Genomic DNA, 24,272 nt, shown 5'->3' with positions numbered 1-24,272 from the left:
CTGAGTATAAATGTCATCAGAGTACCTCATCCCAGTAGTTTAATCTCTGAGAAAAGAAGAGTTACCTCTTGCTAATTCTAAACCACAGCTGCTCAAGTAATGCTGGGAAGTGTTTTCCTGTCTGTTGACTTCAGCCATTAATGTTTAATTTTTTTGAGGAGTGTTGCTTTTTGAGATGGGTTTCCTGGCTACTTCATATTCTAGAAGTGAGACACAGAATGTGGACTCCCAAACCATCCCATGTACCTTCCTCATAACCTACACCTGTTGAGATCCATATGAAATTATAATGTTCCATGAGCCTATTATATCCAATATTGAATTTAGTTTACTACTAGTTCTCAACAGAGGTCCTCAGAAATCTAATTTAGTACCCTCCTTCTACAACAAAAAAGGTGTGCCAACCAGACGAAAAACTGTCCAGCACCTAAACATCTTTCAGGGCTCATTAAAATGAGGTAAAACAGAACTGTGAAGCATTTAATAAAATCAGGAAGGGACTGCTGATGTGCTGTTTTCCACAGTGCCAAGCATAATGAAACTGGGCAACTGGTATCTTAAAAAATGTATCTGCTTGGCACTGAAGCTCAGACAACTATAGAGGTTGTAGAACCACAACCAAACTTCTCAGGTCACAGCACTGCACAAGATACAAGCAGCATTCTACCTTCACTGCTGCCTACTATTTTGTTTTGCATAGGAATTGCTCTGCCTCCGTGGAAAGTCCAAGTGATGTCACAGAATGAATCCATAAACTCAGAATTCTGAATGATCTAGTAGAATAGTGATTTCCTCAAATCCAGATACAACCTTCCCCCTTCAACACTGGATGACCTCCTGTAAGCACAAGATAAACCTAAGTTATAAGACTAACGCCACATTTTCCCTACAGTTTTACATGGATGCAGGTGAGGACCAGCACAAGCCCACCTTGACTGCGGCCTTCAGCTGTGCATGTTCACACCTCCACGCTTACACTCACGGATTGTATGGCATTAAACAGCTTAGGGATGGGAACTGGCAGAAAACTTACCTTACAAAAAGAAGTGAACTGTCTTCTGTCTGTCTGTGGCTCTATGACTGCTGCAGGGCCCAATTGTGAACACTGGGATCTGCTGTGCCACCATGTCTCAGCTGACAGGATGACAGCATCTCAAACTCTTCCAGCAAGATCATACAGTCCTTTAGGCTGTGGCTAAAATCAAAGCTGTTGCTGTCCCCACTGTCTGTCCCCCTTCCCATCACAGCTTCTGATTCCCATCTCCTCTTCGGAGGTACTACTGATGCCCACACAATTGCACAGTGATTCAGTCAAAAACTAATCCAGAAACAGAGGTTTTTTTCTCATCTGGTTTGGTTCCCCAAGTTAAATCCACTGACCAGTCCCAGGAGAGACACTGGAGGAGATGGGACAGCACAGATGTGGGGCACATGGCAGGACTGCAGCTGCCCTGGCTTTAAATGGCTCAAAGCAGCTGCAGAACTTTACCTGTAGGTTGCAATAAAAAAAACATTAGCAGAAACCTGTCTTTCAAAAGCACGGCAACCTTGGATAGGCCATTCAACCTCACACCTCAAACAAGCACAATGGGAAAAAAACCCCAGGCCTTATTAAAAGAAAATAAAGTAATAGTAAAAACACCAATGCCTATCTGAAATTACTTTAATACTCATACCAATAAAAAAAAATAATTTATGTTTTCTGCTCCTCACTCTATCATAAACACAATCCAATGTGAACATTTACAAACGTACTCATTAAAGACAAAATAAAGGATTAGTCTTCATAGACACACACAGCCTACTGCTGACACAAGCTCCTTTACCGCAACAACAAATCTGCAGATATATCATTTGGAAGTTTTTTTCCTGTAAGTCTGCTCTAGCTTTCTCACAATAGCAGAAATGTGTATATTACCATTATCCCTTAAGTCTTGATAAATACGTTCTGTAGTAGCTGTTCTCCAGACAATTTCATTCAAGGCCTCTTCCCCTTTATTCCTCTACTCTAATAGAGAACAGTTTCTGTTTATGACTTCCTTTCCTTCACAGACTACCTAAGTCCCATGTTTTCTCAGAGGCTTGAGATTTCCTTCTAATTGTGACCCCAACAAAAGTGCTTGGAGCACTATTCTGTGCAACTTTTCATTTTGGCTCTCAGTGACTCCACATGGTCAGAGACCCACAGGTCAAACCCTCCAGATATCAGAGCAGTTAGGAGAAGGAAAGCAAGCATTGTATAGAATCTGACAGGCCATTAGAAGTAGCTAATAAAGCCATATTTTGTTTGTAGCCATTTGTTACCGACCCACATTACAAATTCGTTTGCTTTGAACTTTATGGGAACATTCATGCCAGGACTTTTATATACAATGTGTGAAGGAAACGGAACAACTATTGAGCTGTTTAGCTGCGCTTACTGTGTCACAAACCTGCTGAAAAAACTCCCCCCAAAGGGTGACACAAGCCAGCATTCAGTGCTGCAGAAAGTGGCCAGCTCCTCTTCGAATCTATCAAAGGGAAACTTTTTTCAAAGCCACATCAGAGAAAACCATTCACCATTTACTATTACATCTCTTTTGTTGGTTTTTGACACTTGTATAAGCTTGCTATGTAGCTGCTGTGATTTTACACAATGCCCTTAAGAAATAAAAAGATAACGGGCAAAGAGTATAAATACCAGAATACCATGAAACAAAACATAACTAAATTTTATTAAAAGCCTAACACCACTGCTACAACTTCAAGCTTCACTGTTCAAAGACAACTTACTGATTACTACCCTGAAGAACCACATAACCTTGAAAACAAGCTTAAGAAGCCATATTTAGTATGCCAAAATGAAGCTAACTAGAAATGCTAAACAAGGGATAGTGATCAAGGGTTTTCATAGGCAGTCCAAAACAGAATACAGAACTCTCCTGTTTCAGGGAAAACCCACCATGTACATATATGGTCAAGCCATCACCCAAAATAGATTTATATTAAAGCTTTTATCATGTTCACCATATTCTGAATGTACAGATTATTCCTAATTTCTAAGACATCTTCCTTGGATGTAAGATGACTGGGAGTTTACTGACATGATCAAAAAAGCCTTTGTCTCTATATACAAAGGATTGCAGTTGCTTTTCAATTGAAAAAGAAAACAAACAAACAAAAATCCCACACCAAAACAAAATACAAAATTATAATATCCTCCATTCTCTTCCATATGAAAACAGCAGAGCTTTGGAGTATATAAAGTGTTCTATGGTTATGCATCAATGCTTTTCAGTAACGAAGTGTCTCAATAACAGCATTTGGAATCAACTTAAGAGTTTAAGCTATGTGGCCAAAATGGTTAACATTCACTGTTAATACTACCAGCTTACCCATACCTAGAATAATTATGAGCTACTAAATATACCAAACACTCAGGGACACAGATAATACCCAATACTCTGCTTAGATATCATAATGCTGGAGGTAGGCAGGACAGAGCATGAATTAAAAGTAGGACAATTATTTGAGAAAAAACACAGGCAAATGAGCAGAACATTAGTTGATAAAGAACTTTACTTCTCCTTACCCTAATAAACACTGTTCATGAAAAACTGGGAGGTTACAAGTCTCTTTTAATATCTCTGCTTTTTAAACTAGGTACTTGTTGCCAAAATAGTTCAATGTCCACAGTAGCTACTATTTTTAAGGTAAATGCCAGCATTCATTTCTGAGACCTGTTCAGAGAAATTAGTCTGTTTAAAAAAGGGTTCCCAAAAACCTGTCAAATTAATACTAGGTTCAAAGCAAATTGGTATCTCTTGTTACACCAGTTTCCATAGCTTCTCCTGAGATATGCATGTCTCAAATGTCATGTAAAGAATTTGTAGCACATACACTCTCCTAGGTGCCAAAGATGTAACTCTGAAATACTGTGTTTATTTCCCTATTTTTAGGGATTTACAGTAGTGCCATGTGCCAGAGGTAAAATATACAACATAATACCAGATTTCACAAATACATTTGGTATCTTAATATGGTAAACTCTTCAGAGAGATCCCTCTGCCAACTGCAAATGAATACATATCCACTGAACTGCAGGAAATATCCTATATGCTTATGATACATTATTCCAAGCCAGAGCACATAGTTTATAAAGTTTATATAGTTTCATTATTTAAGCTGAACATATTCTAGTTGGTTTAAATTCATACTGGTTTACTATTGACAAACAAAATCCCCAAACCACAAGGGGCACACAAAGACAAGGCTGAGTACTTTGTCTGCTATAGTGAAATAAGACCTTAAAAAACGCAAGTAGCTGGAATGTCTTCACAAAGTATATTCCTTTGTGCTCTTTCCCCCACAGCAGAATGCGTAGAGCTCAGAAAAACTAAGAAATATTAGTACAAAATAATCTCCTAACCAAAAGATCAACCTAGCCCAGGTATTACTGTCATTCCTGCTTCTACATTTCTGTAGTAATATATAGTGGCAGAATTGACGTGCCAATCTCATTACTGATGCTCAGGGTTTGGAGCACATAACTTCTGGTTACAGTATTCTAAACCAGAATCTACAGGAAACATTTGAAAAGGGCACAGAAAAAAAGCCTCCTCCTCACCAGATTGGTTTGTGCCAAGTATGGAATTCCTAAAGCTAAAAAAATCAATCAATTTCCTCTATACAAATATACATGTGCACAAGCACAAAACATGCATGTACATAAATAGTGCTGTTTTGAACAAGTCTAAGCAAAGTCCACTCATATACAAGCTGTCTGTTCTCACATTTTTAAAAACAATTTTTCATCGACTTTGTTTAATATTTCTTCCTTCAATATTTCTCATCTGCTCATCCTAGATACAATGAAATGCTACATAAAGTGCCTTCATTTTAAAATACTGAAACAAACATTATTTTCTTACTGGTAAGCTTGACGGTCTTTCTTGCTGGATTAGATTCAAGTCTTCGTGGTTAGGCTTTCCTGGTGCCATAGGGGGTTGAGATCTGGTTCCATAGCCTTCCTGAGACATGTCCTGCAATAACAGTTGTAAAAGAATTATTAACTTGACTCAGTAATTACAATTAAATCCACATCACAGAAGGGTGGAAATATAGCAGCTGAGTGATGATGGTTTCTTTGGTCAGAAGTTTTTACTAGTTAAAGCTTTTTGATAGAAATATCAAGCCCACACAGGTACCACTATGACATATGCTGTTTGTAAAGAAATCCAAGGAGCTGAGATGCATGCCAACATCAGCAGGGAATCATACCCCTGGAACAAGGGGAAACACACAAAACCAAACCTCTTAAATAAACAACTCCTTTTTACTGTAAAAGAATAAGGAGCAAGCATGAACATTCATCCTACTCTGAGATGCATTCTCAGGCGTTTTGATGAAGTACTGAGCCAGGTGGAAGACTAGACTTGAAAATAAGATTGCAATCACGCTGTGTAATCAGACTCCTGTAACAACCCTGGATTTACCATCGTTCTACTGGCGCAACTTTCAAACACTGGCTATCGGGTTGTAGCACACAATACAGCCACTGCATCTGCTAGAGGCATGTTGCATCTGAAGGGTTAGAAGGCAAGTGTGTTTGATCAAGAATAGATCCAAAGCCTGTACCAGTAATCTGGAGATTTTCCTCCCTCCACGAGCCCATGTAAGGGCCTAGCACAACACCCACCACACACAGGTGGGGGGGAGCAACAAAACAACGTCCCATGTGCCAACCCCCATCCTCACACAAGCTTATTTCACACGCAGAAATAGTTGCCCATTGCAAAGCCTTAATTCAGGCTTGATTTTAGCTACTATAGCAGCTTCTACAGCAATTTCTTCAAGGAAAACAACAGAAAGCACAGTACTGACTTCAGCATGTGTTACTGGCAGGGAAAGTTGAAGAACCAGTTCCTGACTGCTAGAAAAGATATCTCACCTTTTTCTTTGTTGTTTTAAAATTGTTTAATTCTCCTTTCCCCTTCACGAGTTTATTAGCAGTTCAGTTTGCTTCAGCCACCCTCAGACCTTCAGTTTTCAGGCATACCTAAAGCAGGTGGGTGCTACAGGCAGAAGGGGCAGGGGAAGCTGTCCTCTGCCCCACCCCACTATCACCTTGCTGCTGCGTGTGTGGGGCTGCTCAGGCAGCCCAGTGCCCACAGCCACAGCTGCAGCTCATGCAGAGACTCCAGGAGGCAGCTGGCTGGCAGAGCAGGAAAGCTTTCTGTCTCTGGTTTTATCCCAGCTTCTGACAGAGAGAAATTTGTTAACAACTGTACCATTTCCATTCAGCCCCTTCCACCCATCTGGGACTCTCCCGAATTATTTCAAGGGATGCAGAAAATTCAGTGGGGCTAATAAAACAAACCCCAACAAACCTGATACGATATAAACCCAGCAATAAATGATCCTATCCCTAAGCCTGTGCCAAGTAAAATCAAGAAACACTTAAAAGGCCAGCACTTCAATGTGGTTACCAGCAGAGGGTAACAATTAGGCTTAAGGGTGACAAAGGCTGATGGCTGAATGATTATTATCCCCTGTGACCCCCCACACTCCCCCCCGCCCAGATTTCCACTTGTCACACAGCTCTCCTGCTGCGCACACCAGCAGGTTCCTGTGGATTAACAGTGAGGTTTAAAATCAACAAATGGCACAAGGCCTCCATTCAGCAGCCTTCACCCCAGTACAAAGGAGTAGAAAGGTGCAGGACAGCTTCACAATAGGCAAACAAATGAGCAAACCTCTGCTTTCCTTTTTATTTAAAAACGCGCAGGCACACACACACACACACAAACACCACACTCACACATGCTGGGGGCTGTCACTGCACAGGCATTCGTAATAAACCTGGCAACCCCAGATTTCAACTTCCAGTTCAGCACGCGATGTCGTTCTTCCTAATTCTTAAAAAAATACACCAAATTAAAACCACTTGTCAAAACAACAACAACAACAAAACCGCACAGAAATACCAAGAGTGGTGAAAAAGGATAAATGGAATATTCAGTTTAGGGGATGTCATTGTAGAAACACAATTGTTCCTTTTCCCAGACACTACAGGATTTTGCTGGGAAGCAAAACATGTTTTACATTTTGAAAAATCAAGAGCTGTAACTTCCTTATGAAGTACCAAGCATTTTTTCCCACAGGTTTACAAGATTTTAACCTTACTTCCTACTGAAACTTCCAGGGACACTGGTGCAGGAGAGGGAAGAGACAGCACGCTTTCTCATGAGAAATACTGCAGGTTGAATGGAATTTACTTTTACTTGAGTATTTGAAGACTATGTATGAAATGTCTTTCCTCACACTGAAGAGCACATTAAAAACTTCAGATATGACACCCTTTGTCTTTTTAAATGCACCATTTTCTTAGTCTTTCTTTCTGACTGTGGAAAAAAATCAAATCCATTTGCTCTATTCTAGATGAGGTTTGGAAACATGCAGAAATTAGTGTTTGTTAATGATGCAGGCACCTGTGCATTTCAAATGGGACTGAGATCACAAACTCATTCTTACATTCTCCATAAAGCTGTGTAGATATGTGGATCACTGGAAACTTGGAAAGCAGCTCTTGAGAAGTAAAGAATCAGTTTGCTTTCAGTAAGCTGCAAGCATGGGAATCTCCCAGATGAAATATGCATGGGACTGTGTGTATAATTTTATGTGTTTATACATATGCATTGTCCAATAAAAACAGTCCATTTATATACTAAACATAATGATTAAATAATAGCATATTTCACTAAGAGGTTGGCTTCATAACCAAAATAGTGCTTAGTATCATTTTCACTGAAAAACAGAAGAGAGAAAATCCCTACTGCCTTTCTTCAGTTACGCATTTGGAAATTTTGTTAATATACAGCAAATTACAGAATAGCTACAACAGATTTTGAGAGATAAATAAGAAATAAGGACAGAAGCGTTAGGGTAAATTATCTGTCATGGAAGAAATGCGTGGAATTGGCAGTTCTCACCTGCAGCTTTGAAAGGTCATTTTTCTTTCTAGCGTCTAGGAATGGATTTATTGGGCACTGAACAGAGGGAACATGAGGGGAAGAGGAACATGTTACCATGTGTTGTTCTAAGTCACGGCTGAGGAGTTGCCCATTGATACTGGGATTCCTCATTCTTTTTCATTTGACTCCCAGTATTTCATCCATCACTAACACTGGCTTTCAAAGCAAAGCTTATGATTTTTTATGAATCACAGAAAACTCATGTATGTAAGAGAGAAATCCAGGCTTTTATAAACAGAAGGCTACAAGTTTCCACTCAGAACTTCCCAACCTGGCACAAACCCAATCATATCATAGCTGTTACAGCACAAACTGTCAACAAAGTTATAAAATAACTAAAATCAGGGTTTCCCACATCAGATTTTAGAAAAGTACAAGGACAAATAATCTGCAAGTCATAAACATACACTCAAAATAGCTGATGTTTAGACTTTTTCACACTTTTCAAAACACATTTATACTGTGAAACAGGTAGGGAAAAAAGTATTAGACACAGTCTAAACCCCATGTATTGGGAAAGCTGTTCAGAAATCTATCCATATACAATTATTATATTTGTGTGGTAATAATAATAACAAACTGCTTATCATCCACAGAGGTAGGACTAGTTAGTCTCCTCCTATTCACATACACTTTTAGCTTGTTCTGCAAATTGTGGTATATGGAGCTCAAGATTTGTGAAGTCTGAGGAGTAAGGGAGGAAATGGGGTATTTTTTTCCCTCTTAGTCTTTGCTACTTTGCTACTTTGTATTCATCTTACAGACTTTCAAAGTCTCTAATTGTGGTATGGTATTTCACTACCAGAGAGGTTTAAAGCAACTGAGTGAGCCTATGCACTGGCCCACAATAAAGTCAAAGGCTCCTTGTTCCTGCCTCCCACAATTCTTCCATCTGGACACACATTCCTTACTTTGTATCAGTGATCTTTATTAGACCACTTTGTTAAGTGGTGTTAAGTTTGTTAAAACTTGCCAGGTTAAGTAACTCCTTTCCCCCCAGCTTTATCATGGGTTACTGAGTAGAACTGGCCTCGGGAAGGGCTGGGTGAGCAAGAAGGGAAGGAAATTGTCCTCCTTCAGCAGCAGCCAGCCATGAGCCTGGCTCCACACTTCCAGCAGTCAGCTACACTGAGACCACTTTGGAGCAGGCCACTGACAAACTACCTTTTCCCTTTTTCATGTGTGATGCTAACTAGTGTCGTGCTTTCATGCTCTGGCTGGTCCTACGCTAAAACAAGCAAGCCTGTCCACATTGATGTATTCTCTGCAAACGTGAATGAATATAGTCCTGATAATGCTGGAAACCACGTAGATGAAATGCACATTTGTTATAAGTTCTGCCGAAGAAGATTAGATCTAATTATAAATAGTTTAGATTATTTTTAATGGAAAATGAAGGCATAGGGAAAATATTACTGTTTGAGGGAAAACCACATATAAAGAAGGGCTGGGTGAGAAATATCATTCAGGTTTCATCTGCTTCTGCTGCAGTGAGTTTCAGAGGGATAACATGACCACCCAGGAAGATAAGTACCATGATGGTTAAATAGAAAGAAAATAATTTATTGAAAATAATATGCTAGACTTCAACTTGAAAAACCCATTAAAAACTATTTTAGCTTATGTTCTTGATTCATTGGGTTGATCCTTAGAAGACTTCAAGTGTGAGAGCAGCAAATTCTACAACAATGTGACAAGAGCAAAGTTGAAAGCAAATTTCCCCCTGCCCCCAGACTACTTGAGAATGGAAGTCAGGACCCAGTATAGCAGCCAAGAGGAGTGCACAGCCCTACAACACAAGATTATTTTACTCATCTATGACGGAATACTATTGAACGTAAAGAAGCCAAGTGATATGTTAGGGGCTATAGAAGGACATTCCTTGTTATGACTTAACCAAGCATCTGTTCATTCTGTGTAGATAAATACATATCAATACATCTCCACTATTTGCACCTTCTGCACAAAAAGGCTACAATAAAGAAAAAAATTACTTACCAGAATGGTGGCATATCCCTAAACAGCCAACTTCTATCCCAGCCTTAATACTTAACATGTCACCTACCAAGTTGTTTACTCTCTGGCAGCACAAAACTGACAACAAAGGACAGCCAACCTGTTAGAGGAATATTGTAGGTAAGGCTGCACTCATAAAAAATGTTATGCCCACAGGCATAGGCAACACTGAGTCTCACGTAAGCAGCCCTGTGGAGAACGATCCACTAGGGACAAAAGAGCCGAGAGGTTTGCTTGGATCCTGGACAGATTGTCTGCAGAAGTCCTGCAGTTTTTAGATGGACTCCTGCAGAAGATCCTGGGTCAAGAAGAAATGCATATATATGTGTCTTGAATTTTATGAATCAGAAATGAAAAAACAAACAAACAAACAAACAAACAAAACCAAGAAAACCTAAAGCCTTGAAGAAAAGAAAATTGGTATCTTGCAGCTGGAGAGCACTGTGCACAAATCAGCAAGCACGTCTCTTACTGCAGAGAAGGAACAGGTGATTTCAGGAAAAAATTTGTTTTGTAGGTCCCAGCACCTATTACGCCAACAAAAAAGAAGAGAGTGCTAACCACCGGAGGTGGATTACCAATGCAGTCTGGTAATCCTCTTAAACACGCTAGTCTGTGTTTACGTGATGAACTGAATAAACCCTGTTCACAACCAGAGTACGTAAATAATTTCAAGCCAACCTTCTACCACAAAAAACAAGCAGTTGTCCTGAAGTACGGCAGCCAACAGGCTGGCATCTACCTCAACATACTGATGCCATTTGCTGACTGTTGCTTCAGTGGGACTTGAAAGCAGTGACTGCTCCTCTTTCAGGTTGCTATGGTTTGCCCACAGCCAAGCCAGGGCAGGAACATGTCCTCAGAAACAAAGATGATACTTTGCTTCACCCAGTTAGTTTTGGTCTTCATCTTCATTACGGGTACTAAAGGGAGGGAAGAACTTTAGAAACATGCCAAAGGAGAAACAGCCCCTTCTTTTTCCAAAAGGAGAAATTCATCCAGAAATCATACCTAACTCCTCAAAGGAAGATCCTACCATTTATGTGGAGACATTTGGCAAACCTGCCAGTTTGGATGCCTCAAGTGTAGACCAGTCATTGTCAGTAACACACCACGTCTTCTTCAATGTTATTAATACTTTCCCTTCAAAGATACCTGCAACTGCTTTCTGAAACTTACTGTTTCCTAGGTGCACTTTATTAAGCTAATTTTTAAAAAAAAATTTACAATGGGAACATCATTTTCTTCCTTCAGGATCCCAATTATCATGGAATGACATCCAAGTTAAGCCATAAGACACTGGAGAAGGAAGTAAAAAAAAATATACTTTATGTAGCAGGCAGCAGTTGATGCAAAAGATAGTTAACTTAGGTAAGCAAATATATTACTAATGGTCAGTCCATCAAAATTCTCCAAGTGTTATTAGAAAGTCAGACTACCTAACTATGGAAGGTTTTTCCCTCAGAATATACTGAAAACATTTTAAACACAGATAGGGTAAAAAAAAGCTCTCCACATCTTACAGGGAAATTTTTTGTTTGGATAACATAGCTTCTGGTCACATATTGGATAATCTAGGCCAACTAATAAGACAGAAGGGTCTCTCCTCCTAAATGCTCTAGTCCATTTTCACATGTGTCTCATCTATATGGCCTCCAGGACCCATATTAAGCAAGTGATGCAGGAAGAGCTCCAAGATGAAATCATTCTCTCGCTATTCTCTTTCGCCACTATTGCATTCCATGGATCACAGAGCATATCAATAGCGGATTTAATCAGAAACAAGACATTTCTTCTGGTTTTCTTCTGTCATGCTTGTAACATGCCACATGAAAAATAGGTGAGTTTGATGTTCATATTAAAATGTGACTGCTGCACACTGCACAGCCTGATAAACAGCTGTCAGCTCTTCCTTTACAGGCAAAAATGGTAGGGTTTTTGTTCTATGGATGTAAAGTTCCACTGTAAATAAAGAGATGAGAGAGAATTCAAAGTAATCTGAGAAATATAACTTGGAAATGAGGGCTAAAATGAGCATTTTATCTCCATGCATTTTCCCAGGTTTACAGAGCTTTTTGGACTTTTCCTAAAAAACTATACAAGGCTCAACAGTCCAACCACGCTTTCATTTTCTACACCCCCTCCTTCCTCTCCCTGCCCATCCTTTCACTGACAAAGCTATATTTAAAACAAAACAGAACAAATATACCAAAAAAAAGTGTTTGTTTTTTTTTTAAGAAAAAGGACTGGCCAGCTTTGCATGTCCTATTCTTTAAAGTCACTTGGGACAGACTACCACGTTCTTGTGATGGCTTACAGATTTTGTGCCATCTAGTGTGGCAGAACTAGTGCCTGCCACACTAGTTCTTCCTAAAACTCCAGGAGGAATGCATCACTTCAGCAGACCTGAGATGAAAATCTGTGCTAAGGAACAAGCTCTGCACCCCAAAGAAACAGCTAAACCCGGCAAAAGGTGGGAGAGGGGCAGGATTTAAAACCTGCCATTTGTTTCAACTCGGCTGCTGTAGAAGCAGGGAGCTGGGGGCTCTGTGCCCCAGAGGGCAGCAGCCTGCCCCAGACTGCCTGCCGCCGCCGAGGAAGTTCTCCCAAGCATACGGCTCGCTGGCAGAAATGAGGTCAGAGCACTGCCCGCAGCTTACAGCAGAGCTGAAAGCCTGAAGCCAGCTTACCGAATAAAGAGAAAAGCTGCACCGAGAGCAGCTGCTACCTCTAGGCTAATAGAGCTAGGTACCCAAGGATGAGACTTCCTCGCTGGAGACCGGGAGACATTACTTCAGTGTTTTCTTAGAGGCACATCTGTATGTGTGCTTCGAGGTAAAAGCCAAGACTTCATCTAAAGGCTCATGAAAACCCGCAAATTGGTTAGGAAGGGCTGCAAAACACCACTGAGGCTGCATTTAAAAAGAAAAAAACCAGAGAGGTTTGTTTCTTAGTCTCCATCCCTCAAATACAAAGCTATATTACGTTATAGACATTTATATCACAGTCCAGTGATACCTGCTAACTTACTCCTTCATACTCACACATGGAGGTCTCTTCAAAATGAAGATTGAAATGAGATTTGCCTACTATTTTATCAACAGTACAATCACAGGAGAAGGAATCAAAGCTCAGATACAAAAAAGTCTGTAATAAACTTGGTAAAGAAGGTGTTCTCATCTGGTGTCTACTGCTTCTGTTAACTTAATTTTTCAGTATGTGAAAGGGTTAGTATGTTACATTTGGAATTACTGGAAGTAGGGAATTAGTTGCATTACCATCCTCTCTTTCTCTGCAGTCTGTGAAAACACACAGTATCTGTGCAAAAATTCAAATCCAGTGCACCACATGGAACAATATCTTAGTCCCAGGAGTGGAAAGCAAGCACCCATCGGCAGAAGCAATTCAATGGACTGCACAATACACCAGTTTAAACCAACAGCAGCAAACCATTTATTTAATCTTTCGAGGTAGAAAAGTCTTCACCACCATCACCACAACCACAATTTTCTCAAAAGAAAATATTCCCTACTGGACCGGTGCTGGGAGTGCCAGGAGGAGGGAGTAAGGGGGTGGTAAACAAGTGAAAGAAGTGATGAAAACTTAAAACTCTGAGACCAGATCACTGAATAGTCTTTAATACAGCAATGAAAACAGAGTGACTTTCATTAAAAGTCATCTCTCTTTATATATTAATCCTCTCATTATTATATTAAAATAATCCTCTACCTTTTTGTGAGGGTGAAAGAGGGCAATCTTCATGAATTCTGCAGGCAGAGACTCAAAATCCAAACATACATTATTTAGCCTTCTACCTAAAAACATGCATGTGGAAGACACCCAAGACAGCTTCTTGGCAGTCAGGGAAAAGCATGAGGAAGATGTGAAGAGAGACTGTGCTCTTACAGAACTTGATTTATTGAGGGACAGCTCACCAAGCCCAACAGTTGTTCTATCTCCCGCAACATAAACACCAAGCACAGTTTTGTCAACATGTAAACTTGTTTTTTAAGTGGTATCTTATTTATTTCAATTTGCTATTTCATTCTTTGTTGTATGTATCTGATTGCAACAACTAAAACACCCTGTACGAATTCAGCTGCACACTCCAAAATCTCTTCGAAATTCTACTATAGTAGGAGAAGGCAGCAGTAAAAGGGAAATACTGGAAAGGATAATGAATACATATAAAATATATGCTGGTCTATATTCAGATAATACATTGTCTCAACAACAAAATCCCAATGCAAAATACAGAAAATAAAACTAAATATATGTACACTGAACATCTTCAATTATTAAAGAAAACATGGGCAGCCAGAAAAATGTAGTGGTAAATTTTATGCCAGGAAATATCAACAAACTTATTTTCTTACCTCTGAGGAAAACAATGTATATTAATTTAAAGGTCATAAGAGAATACTGCTATATTGCAACTGGCCACAAGATGTAATTTACAAGAACACTAAAATTTGGAATATATACTGCTCATATGGAACTAAAAAAAACCAAAACAACAAAAAGCCAAACCCAAAACCAAACCAACCAAACAAAAAAAAAAACAACCAAAACCACTCCAACACCCCGCCGAAAACCCCTTACCAAACAGATTAATTAGTACTTTTCAGACTTTACAACATGATCACTTAATTCTAAATGCTATTCTATTTGCATTGTAGAGTTTTCCTTATAACAGGATTTGTGCCTTTATATTCTAAAACATTCGCGCAGACAACTTCGTCTATGAACAGCCATCAGATTAACGAATCATAAAATACATGACTATTACATGATCAGGTATCTTTCGGTAAACTCACTATTCTGTTTAACTTACTGCTAAATTTCAAAGGTACAGATAAAATTATTTCTGGGATATTAATTTAGCTCTCAGAATAACATTAAAAGAAAACCATCACTTTAATAAGGAGAGTGGTAAGGGGAGCAACAATAGTTATGATCACTAATCTCCTACAACAAAATAGTTTTTATCAGCCTGCATTCCAATAGTTTTACTATCAAGCTAATTAATTGACTCCTATGCCAATATCTAAATGCCAAGCAATTAATGGCACTGAACTATAAAAGGTTTTGTCTTTGCTCTTGTAGAGTTATTTTATAAAGCAAATGCAATTCTGTCACTGCGCTGATTTAACGCAGGCTTCGTGAGGTTAATATTCCCAAGCAATTGCAAAATAAAGAACTCCTTTAATTAACCTTCTGTGATTTAAATACTGAGAGAAATCAGAATGTAGAAACTTTAAATAATACCACCATCATAACAAAAACAATAACACTTTATGGATGAAAGCCAAACCACTGATTTGAAAACTTTGAGAAATACATTTGAACATGTGTATCTTACTGTTATTTCTAAACTCATTAAAAATACTTTTCTCTAAGCATAGCATACTAAATCCATGGTAGGTTTTACATAGGTTTTGTAGCTGAGTTGAAAAATGTTTCCTTTCAGGATTATTTACTTATAAATAGTGAAGCTTTTCATTTGAAGAAATGATTCAGCATCCCCACCTTTTGCACTAGAATGCTTTACAGAGATTTTTGTTACAGACACAGGGCATTGCCTGCTAAATCTACAAACTAATTGCATGTAAGTGACTGACCACTTAAAAATAAAGGAGCAAAACAGGACTTCCCTCTTCCTCCCAGACTAAGTTTTCTCTCCTTCCAATTTAGGTGAAAGGAGGCTTTTATTGCCAGATTTTCTTTTATTATATTGTACGCTAACTTCATTTTAGTCCATGAAAAAATCATCAGGACTCAGGCCTTTCAGCATTGCGCACTTACAAGCACAAGACCTGCAATATGTCTGCCAGGTTCAGAAAGATACAAAAACATGGGAATAAAAATTAAAAACCAGCAGGGTACAGGTGGTCATGAATATTCCTGCCAAACAGGTTTGCAGCATGCTCTGACCTATCTCCTCTGACTATCCGGTCAGATATCATCAAACCCCCATCAGCAGCAGATGCCTCAAGAGGTGCACTTGCTGGTTTCTCAGGAGAAGAAAGCCAACCTTCAAAATCCCTCCTTCAAATGGAAAAGCCTGCTTTCGTCAGAAAACCATTAAGAGATGAACACAGCAAAAGGACATACATACTGTGAAAATGTTTAACTAAAATGAGGGAACTTTAAACTGAAGGTGCCATACAGTTGTTGAGACAACTCCGAGGCAAACACTTTCACTGACAGTCCTTTGGAAGGTTATAAAACAGATGTATAAACACAATCTTGCTACATTTTATACATGAACAATAGTACCACTTTGCAAGATAAAGTATTTTTCCTTTCCCAGTAATATCACTTAACAAATCCAAGTTACCACAAAGACAGATATGTGTAAGGGGTAATTAGACATGCTAACTTTAACAGCTTCAGAGTTAACAGACTGGAGTTGGATTTTTATTTGCATAAATTGATCACCATGTCTGTAAACACTCTTTTTAAAATAACAGGGCCAAGAAAGTCTTCTCTAAATTTGAACACAGATTTCTGGGTTTGGTCAACAAGCCTTCAGCAAAAATAAGCCTGCACTGCTGTGAGTGCTGCTCCATGCTATGCCCTCAATTTTGTGTTTGTGCTCAGGTGTGAGTTTACAGACAATTATACTTGCTTTTTCTGCCTGACTCTGTTCCTGCTAGCTACTTGGCTCTGGAAGATTATTCTCCAAGTCTGACAAGATAGCACCTATTATAATCTTATAAATACAGAGAGAAATCGCTGCAAAAAGAGAGAAGTTTGACACATTTCCTGGAGAGAATAGAAGCAATGCTAAGCAAATAGAGCAGTCCCCAAATGGACAATAATCAGCCATTCCCACTACTGGGAAAAGCTGTAGCACAACAGGAGTCATGGTTTCACTGAACTCCCGAGCTGAGTAAGTAACCTCCACCACACAGATAAAAAGCCTTATGCTTAACACTTATTTGCTATCCTAGCAGCATCATGATCATGAAATACAACTTGATAAAAGCAGAAATCTAACTGGCAAAGAATTCAATCAGTAGTCATTGAACCCACACAGGTTCAAACCTCACTTGCCCTTCATGAAAATATCACATGCTTAAGAAAAGTTCAAAAAGGATAAATCAGTTTTATGCACAAGATCATTATGGTTCATAAGTATTTCAACAGTTTTTAAGTCACTTTGGCGTTCAGCAGGTGCTGGTCACTGGTGGCTTGTCTAGAAGCCAGGATTTAAGTCATGGTGTGTGACTTTGGAAGACAGTTGCTGAAAACTGGCTCTCCTTCTCTGCTTGCCCCAAGTCCAGCCAAGCTTTAACTACAGGTGCAAGAAGTCAAGATTGTGCTCTGCCTTTTGGTATCTACCAGACCTCTCTGAAGTAGGCTGGCATAGGTTCAGCATACCAAAATGAATGCTTTCACACAAAGTTATACTGTTGGTGTTCCTTGTCTCTAATTTCAATCCATAAAGGAGGCTGAAAAAGCTGGTATAAGTACATGTATTTGTATGAGCTCTTACTGTCATAAATCTGGGGTTGAATGTTTTAAAGGAACCACTTCTGCCCTGCACCTCTTCACTCTGGAAAGAATACAATTTCTCCTAAGCTAAAAGCAAGTCCAGCATTTCAGGACAGTGTGAGTATACACTGAGCACTAGGCATCTCTGTTCCTGAGATGACGAAAGCCATGAAGGTTTTATGGTACACAAGTACATCAGCCACTGCTGCTGATGGCAGGCAACAATCTCTTTTGAACATTAAATTTGATTATGAGTTCTCATATAACTGTAATAACCAGCTTCGACAAAGAATGCTTTCCTATATGCCTGGCAGCAAATGTCAGATTAACATATAAGCTTGTTCTTTCCCGGATTTCCTGTGGTTCATAACACAACAAATATTAAGTGCAACCACTCATCTAGTAGTAGATGATTACAGACACAAAAGTTAAAAGGACAGAAGGACAAATGATTTTTATTATAACTTTAAGACATAAACATTTGTATGTTACTCTTTAAAACAAGTTTAAATTAAATTCTGCAGGATTTGAGACTAAACTACAGTACAGACTGCTAATTCTGTGCCAATTTCTAGTAGCTTAAGAGTGAAGATTTTATTATAATAAAGAGTAATTGTGTTGAGGTACAGAAATTTGGACTCAGTGAGGACTGTCTCTATTACTTACTAGTGAATTTGGTATTTCCATGTAACCCACTTATTTCTAAATTACAGTAGCATTTTTGTACAGTGTTACACCCCAAAACAGCTTGACAATGTTAATTAACATGCTGCTTACTATACTGTTAAAAGAACTTTAGCAGCTCACATTGAATTTAAAAGCAATACTTCATCCTCATTGTACCAAAATCACTTTAATAATTTGATGCATTTTGCCACAATACAATTTGTTCTGTTTTCATGACAGTCTTACAGCTTGGACATGAAAACAGATTAATTAGTTTCACATTTTGTTCACATTTTCATAGACTGTTTCCAATTGGGAAATGTTTTAGCTGTCCTACCTTGCACTGACTCAACACTCGAAACAGATGTCTATGAAAGAACGTTCTCATCATCATCTCAGGCTTGCAACTGAGACTAGTTCCAACCATCGATCCCAGTTCAGGGAAATGGAGAGAAGTCACAGCCCCTTGTGGTAGTGGCAGTGGTCCCCAACCCTCTGCTTGAAGACACTGACTGAAGTGTCACCAGAGATCCTTCCCACCTTCTCATGTGCACTGCCTTCCTACTTTGGATGCCTTTCTACCTGCACTACTAAAATGAGTCACAGATTCTTACTGGCCCAAACTGTGTTCATCCCCATGGCCCACTCTCAGAAAATAAAACCACCAGTTACTGTACTCTTTATTCATCCTGTACAATTTGCATTGTCAAAAAATCTCACCAAGATCAGTAGGTAGTATATTAATTGGGGGGGGGCAAACAAAGTTTTGGCCTGCTTTTAGAACATTAAAATAAAACCTGACAGTGAGGGAGTCTTGCTTATTTGTTTATAAAACATTTTCTCCTTTTAGATAAAAGATGAGTAAAGATTGAGCATCAACTACTGGACTGTTCCTTTAAGGTATTAAAAAAAACCCCACCCTATTAACCACAAGAAAATGACGTAAGAACACACACAAAACCACTTTATGAACAGTTAACCAGAAGAACCAATGCCCCAGAAAAGGGCACAAGCACGCCCCACCTCAAGGACCGGCCACACTTTTTCCTCTCTTAATCTCATGCCTGCATGTGAGAAAGGGGATCAGCAAGTATAATCCCATTATAAATCTGGAAATTTGCAAGCAGAAAACTTCCAGAAATGTGTAAAACAAAGGACAGCTTCATTCAGAGTAACAGCAGCAGGTGTAGAATAAAATCACTGCTTTTTTTTAACTAAGAGTGAGACCATAACTATTTTTCAGATCCATTTCATCTGTGAAAAAGTGATATGGTCCCAACTCATAAAATAACACAATAAAGCTCAAAGGCATGATCCTATCTCAATACATGTGAACACATGCTACATAAACCAAGAAAATATATAAACATGGCTGTTTACAAGCCAGTTGTAATGCCAGGAAAGCATAATAACCAAAAATATACATCACACTATCTTAACAAAATAATGTTTAATGATGACAGTTTAAGTTTGCAATTACATGACATTCTTGAGCAAAATATCACTTCCACTTATGGCAAAAGATTTAAAACTGCAAAAACAACTGAAGCATTTATTCATTTATATGCGATTTCAAGATGAAAAACCCTGCCAAGGGCAACACCACAGTAGTGGAGCACATCCTTCTTTCTCTTTTTTCTTTTAAAGAGCAATAAAGGTAAAAAAGTTTTAAAAGAAAAAAAGCAGTATCTACATCTACTGGCAATATCTACAATATCTAATGATCAATGAATCTGCTACAGCAATACATCTGCTTAAAATAAAGCTCTTCCTTTAATGGTTTTTACACAGCAGGCTCCTGATATGAAGAGGGGATGACTGATGCTGGCTTACAATATGGCTCTGTAGTAAACTGTGCCAGTATTACTATCAAATCACCTCTTATGAAACTCCCTTTCTGCCCACCATGCAATCAATTTAACAAAGATCTAAACAACTTAACAGTTCAAACATTCAAACAAATCCCATTCTCCTCCTTCCCCTCTACGCTTATTAGAAGAATAAAAGTCACAAGTCACTGGAACAGTCCCAGAAATTGTTTTATCTGTTTACTTTTATTAGACAAGATTGCATATTGAATTCAAGTGAGTCAAGGAAAAACAGCAATGGTTTCATACTTCCACAATATCTGAGAAATGAAGATGAGTACCAATTCTAAGGCACAACACAGGGTTATACCTGACTGCAGGAGCTCACTCACATTCTGTCTAAAAGAGCAAAAATAAAATATTAACCATAAAAAATTTTGCATCAGTTTTCTCCCTGTAACAGAATACCCAGAACATCACATTACAGGGTTTTACATAAAAGGAAACTAGTGGCAAGAAAAAGTCCATCATCCAGCCAGAATAAACACTACTTTCAGCTTTATAATCTCCCAAACAAGTAGACTGACATAAATCTACAAGGGAAATGAAGAAAATACAGTAGGGAAAAGAAGGCAAATTAGAGAAGCCCTCTTTCTCCAATCTGGCATCTCCTTCTCCATCCTGAAGTAAAACCAGTTCAATCACACTTACATCACAAAATCAGTATAGAAAGAAAAAAAAAATCAGTTAATGAAGAATATATAAAACTTGAAGGAAATTCATTTGCAAGCTGGAAAGAGCAAGCAAAACTAAGGATGACAGACAAAAAGGATGACAGATTGTATGACTGAGACTACCTCGGTTTTCTAATTGACAGGATTATATAAACAGGATGTACTGATATTTTTAAGAGTAGAAATAAGAAAGATACACCACCTGGTGCAACAGGTAATATATGATTCTGTAGTTTATTTTTATATTGTATTTAGAACATATAAATCCAGTATTAAGTCAGAGCAACACAATCACAGATGTTCAAGGAGACCTTCAGAGAGGGGTCATATTGTCAAACCTCCAGTTCAAAGCAAGTCTAGCAAGAACAGGGTGCTTGGGAGCCTTGTCTGGTTGAATTTCTCCAAGGATGGAGATTCCAGTCTCTCTAGAATTTTGTGTGTTTTGTCATTTTTGGGTTTGTGGGGTTTTTTTCTTTTACCAAGTTGCAACTTCCCTTTTCCCAGTCTGTCCCCACTGTCTCTTGTCTTTCCAGTGTACCCCAGAGATTAGTCTGGTTCTGCTCTCACCCACATTCCCCCAACTGGTTGCTCCTAAAACTGTATGAGTACCTACTCCTATCTCTCTTCCTAAAATTCTAATCAAAGAAATTCTTATTTTTTAACTGTTTCTGAAAGGTAATCAGTCTCATATAAGCAGAGACATGTATGCTTAAATAAGGACAGTTTTTAACTTTTTCTGTCAGCAGAAGAATCTGACACATGTTCCCAACTTTTTGGTACCCTGGTATTAATTTTTGTTTCGTACACTGGTTACCACTTGATGGTACTTCTGCTACAGATTATTGACAGAGAAACAACCCTGTTGCTGAAGTGCCAGAAGTATAGACTTCAATTTTCTTGTGTTAGGAATTGTTTTCTAGATTAGCAGTTCCCAAGGAATGGGAAAACACAGAGTGGTGAGATTTTACAGAGAAACATTAGAGAGGAAGTTTCACCTCATAACTCAGCCTGAGATAGGGGGATGAGCAGCAATAGAACCTGTCTGGAGACAGGGAAAGAAGCAAGGCCCAAGGTGTTTGGGACTACTTATTATTTATACAAACTAGTCCCATGTACACACAAATACTCCAGGAAAAAAGCCAGTATAATTGAGAACCTGAGATCAGAGTTCAAACCTTAAGAGGCTGACCACTACTTAAAAACAGACATTCACAAACCATCAAGAATTCAGGTGAAATTCTTACAACTAAAGATTACCAACTGCAAGGCTGTATTAGTGAGGACCTAACGCATCATCTCAACTTGAAGATTAAGGCAAAAATGCCTACTGACCTTCAGATACCTGTATTATCCTTGGAGCCTGGATGTAGACTCTCCTTCAAAATCCTCAAAAGAAGAAATTTCAGAATCAAGAGAATATTCTGAGTTGGAAGGGACCCACAAGGACCGATTCCAACACTTAAGTGAGTGGCCCATACGGGGCCAAACCCATGACCTTGGTGTTATCAGCACCATGCTCTAACCAACTGAGGTAATCTCAGCGTCATTTTGGCTACATCGAGGCTGGTACCTTCTACCTGTGAATCTGTTCCTGCCTTTCTCTTCATCCTAGTTCTCTGAAGTCCAAGATATATTGAAGGCTTTACTCTAATTTTGCCTTTATCCTTCTATGATACCTCTCACTTCACTGCACAAACCTTCACTTTACCAGCTGTGAGAGCAAATTATGTAATTGGCACACCTATCAACAGATAAATCAGCACCCTGTTATACTTAAGTTCTATATAGTTGGTATGTTCTTGTATATTTTTTAAACCAAAATACTCAATCCATTCAACTGACAGTATTTAAAATGATGAGGTGTCCAAGGCAGCAAAAAAAAACATTTCAATTTCACAAACTGTGGTATGTAGACATTGGAGCAGCTGTGTTTCTTCTATCTCATAGGTTGTATTACTAGGACTTTATCTGCCAAGACTTTACTGAGATGCTTATGAACAGTATTTTCAAGTCATAGAGAAATCAAGCATTTAATGGCAAAGTAAAAAGGAAGAAAATTAAATTTAAAGACACAACTGTAATCTTTAAAGTTGCAGTTACATATAATCCAAAAGATGGAATGTGGTGACATTTACAAGAATATCACAGATACAATTAAGAATTCTATTTCATAAACCATCCAGCATTTTAATGAAAAAAGTTAATTCTCAATGGAATTTTAAAATGTAGATGAAGAAAAATTAACATGTAATTACACAGTGAAATTATCATAGCTTTATTTTAAAGTCAAAGGAGGGGAGCCTCCAGTATCACTGCCACTTAGAGCATCTTTTGTTAGTTTATTTTACACACTATTTTTATTTCAAGCTAAGATTTCTACACTGCACTAGCATTATCCCAAAATGTTAATCAACCATGCCTGACAGAATTCCCCAGTGATTTGCAGCAAGTGCTGATGCTTCCACTAATACCCAATCTTGAGCAACTCACTTTTGTTAGATTTCCCAGGATGGTGAGTATGCTTTAGTTTCATCCTTCCATTTCCAGATCACCTCTCCGTGATTAACAGACCTGAGACTGCAGATAGAACTGAGCCTACACATTCAGCTGCATCAGCTATGCACATCCATTTTGTTCAGCATCTAAAATCTGAGTGTTTTTCAAGCTCTGGGAACCAGACCCATACACTATCACTTCTGATCTTAGTTAAAAACAGAATCACTTTAAATTAATTTTAATGGTTAACATATAAAGCACAATTCAAAACCAGTAATGGATATCAAATTATGTAGTTTCACTAACTCAATGTGCAAACTGACAACATTGAAATTAATAGGTGTAATATCCATTTAAAATATCTTTTACGAAGTGCCCTTGACAAAGCAGCTCCAAAATGCCTTGAACTCATCTGCTCTCAAATGAAGTAACAAAAAAGCCAAAACAGTAGTGACCACGTTAGATGCAAGAGCTTTCAACAACATCTTACTTTGAGGGGAAAACAAAATAAAAGCGAAAAACCCTCCAGTCTCCACTGACACCTCATCAAGAAACTGTTACTTCTTTTTAAAACCAGAATTAATAGTTGCTAGGGTATATACACTGGCTTTATATGAAATAAAGCCTGAAAGTGTGCCTGTATTTGTGTGTATATCCCTAAAGACTCTTCAGAAGGACAGGGTCTGATTCCACGTTTATTTAATTTTGCTTAAGTTATTATTTAATTATTCCTATTTAATTAACACTGTTCCCTCAGAAAGGTAAGGGGTGGGTTTTGTTCATGTCACACAGATTATTCATACACTTCCAGCTCCGGGGGCGACTGCCAGTAGCAGAGGACGGCACTTACCTGCTGAGCCTGGTACCTCTGCTGGGCCTGCGACAGATACTGTGCCTGGGGCGGCAGGTGCTGAGGCTGCGGCTGCTGGTTGTAGTACGGCTGCTGGCCCTGCTGGCAGTAGCCACTTACACCTTGCTGACCATACTGAGGTGGGATCTGTTGGAAGAGCCAAGCAAAGCAAACGCATGAGTCGAAACGG

The 24,272-nt window shown here is 38.7% G+C and overlaps 2 protein-coding genes across 2 annotated transcripts in view; both read right to left on the bottom strand.

The window, feature by feature from the left end:
• Positions 1-24,272, bottom strand: part of ZDHHC14 (zinc finger DHHC-type palmitoyltransferase 14) — a 645,017-nt gene that overhangs the window by 424,856 nt on the left and 195,889 nt on the right. The window lies entirely within an intron of this gene.
• ARID1B (AT-rich interaction domain 1B) overlaps positions 1-24,272 on the bottom strand; it is a 326,431-nt gene that overhangs the window by 221,031 nt on the left and 81,128 nt on the right. Inside the window, 2 exon segments of the mRNA XM_050316193.1 lie at positions 4,911-5,021; positions 24,083-24,229. Coding sequence (XP_050172150.1) covers positions 4,911-5,021; positions 24,083-24,229 — 258 coding nt within the window.

The sequence above is a fragment of the Myiozetetes cayanensis genome, unplaced genomic scaffold (assembly GCF_022539395.1).
Source record: "Myiozetetes cayanensis isolate MyiCay16 unplaced genomic scaffold, myiCay2020 scf2-11, whole genome shotgun sequence".
NCBI classification, from domain to species: domain Eukaryota; kingdom Metazoa; phylum Chordata; class Aves; order Passeriformes; family Tyrannidae; genus Myiozetetes; species Myiozetetes cayanensis.
Note: the sequence above shows the minus strand (reverse complement) of the source record. Positions and strands in the feature narration are given on the sequence as shown.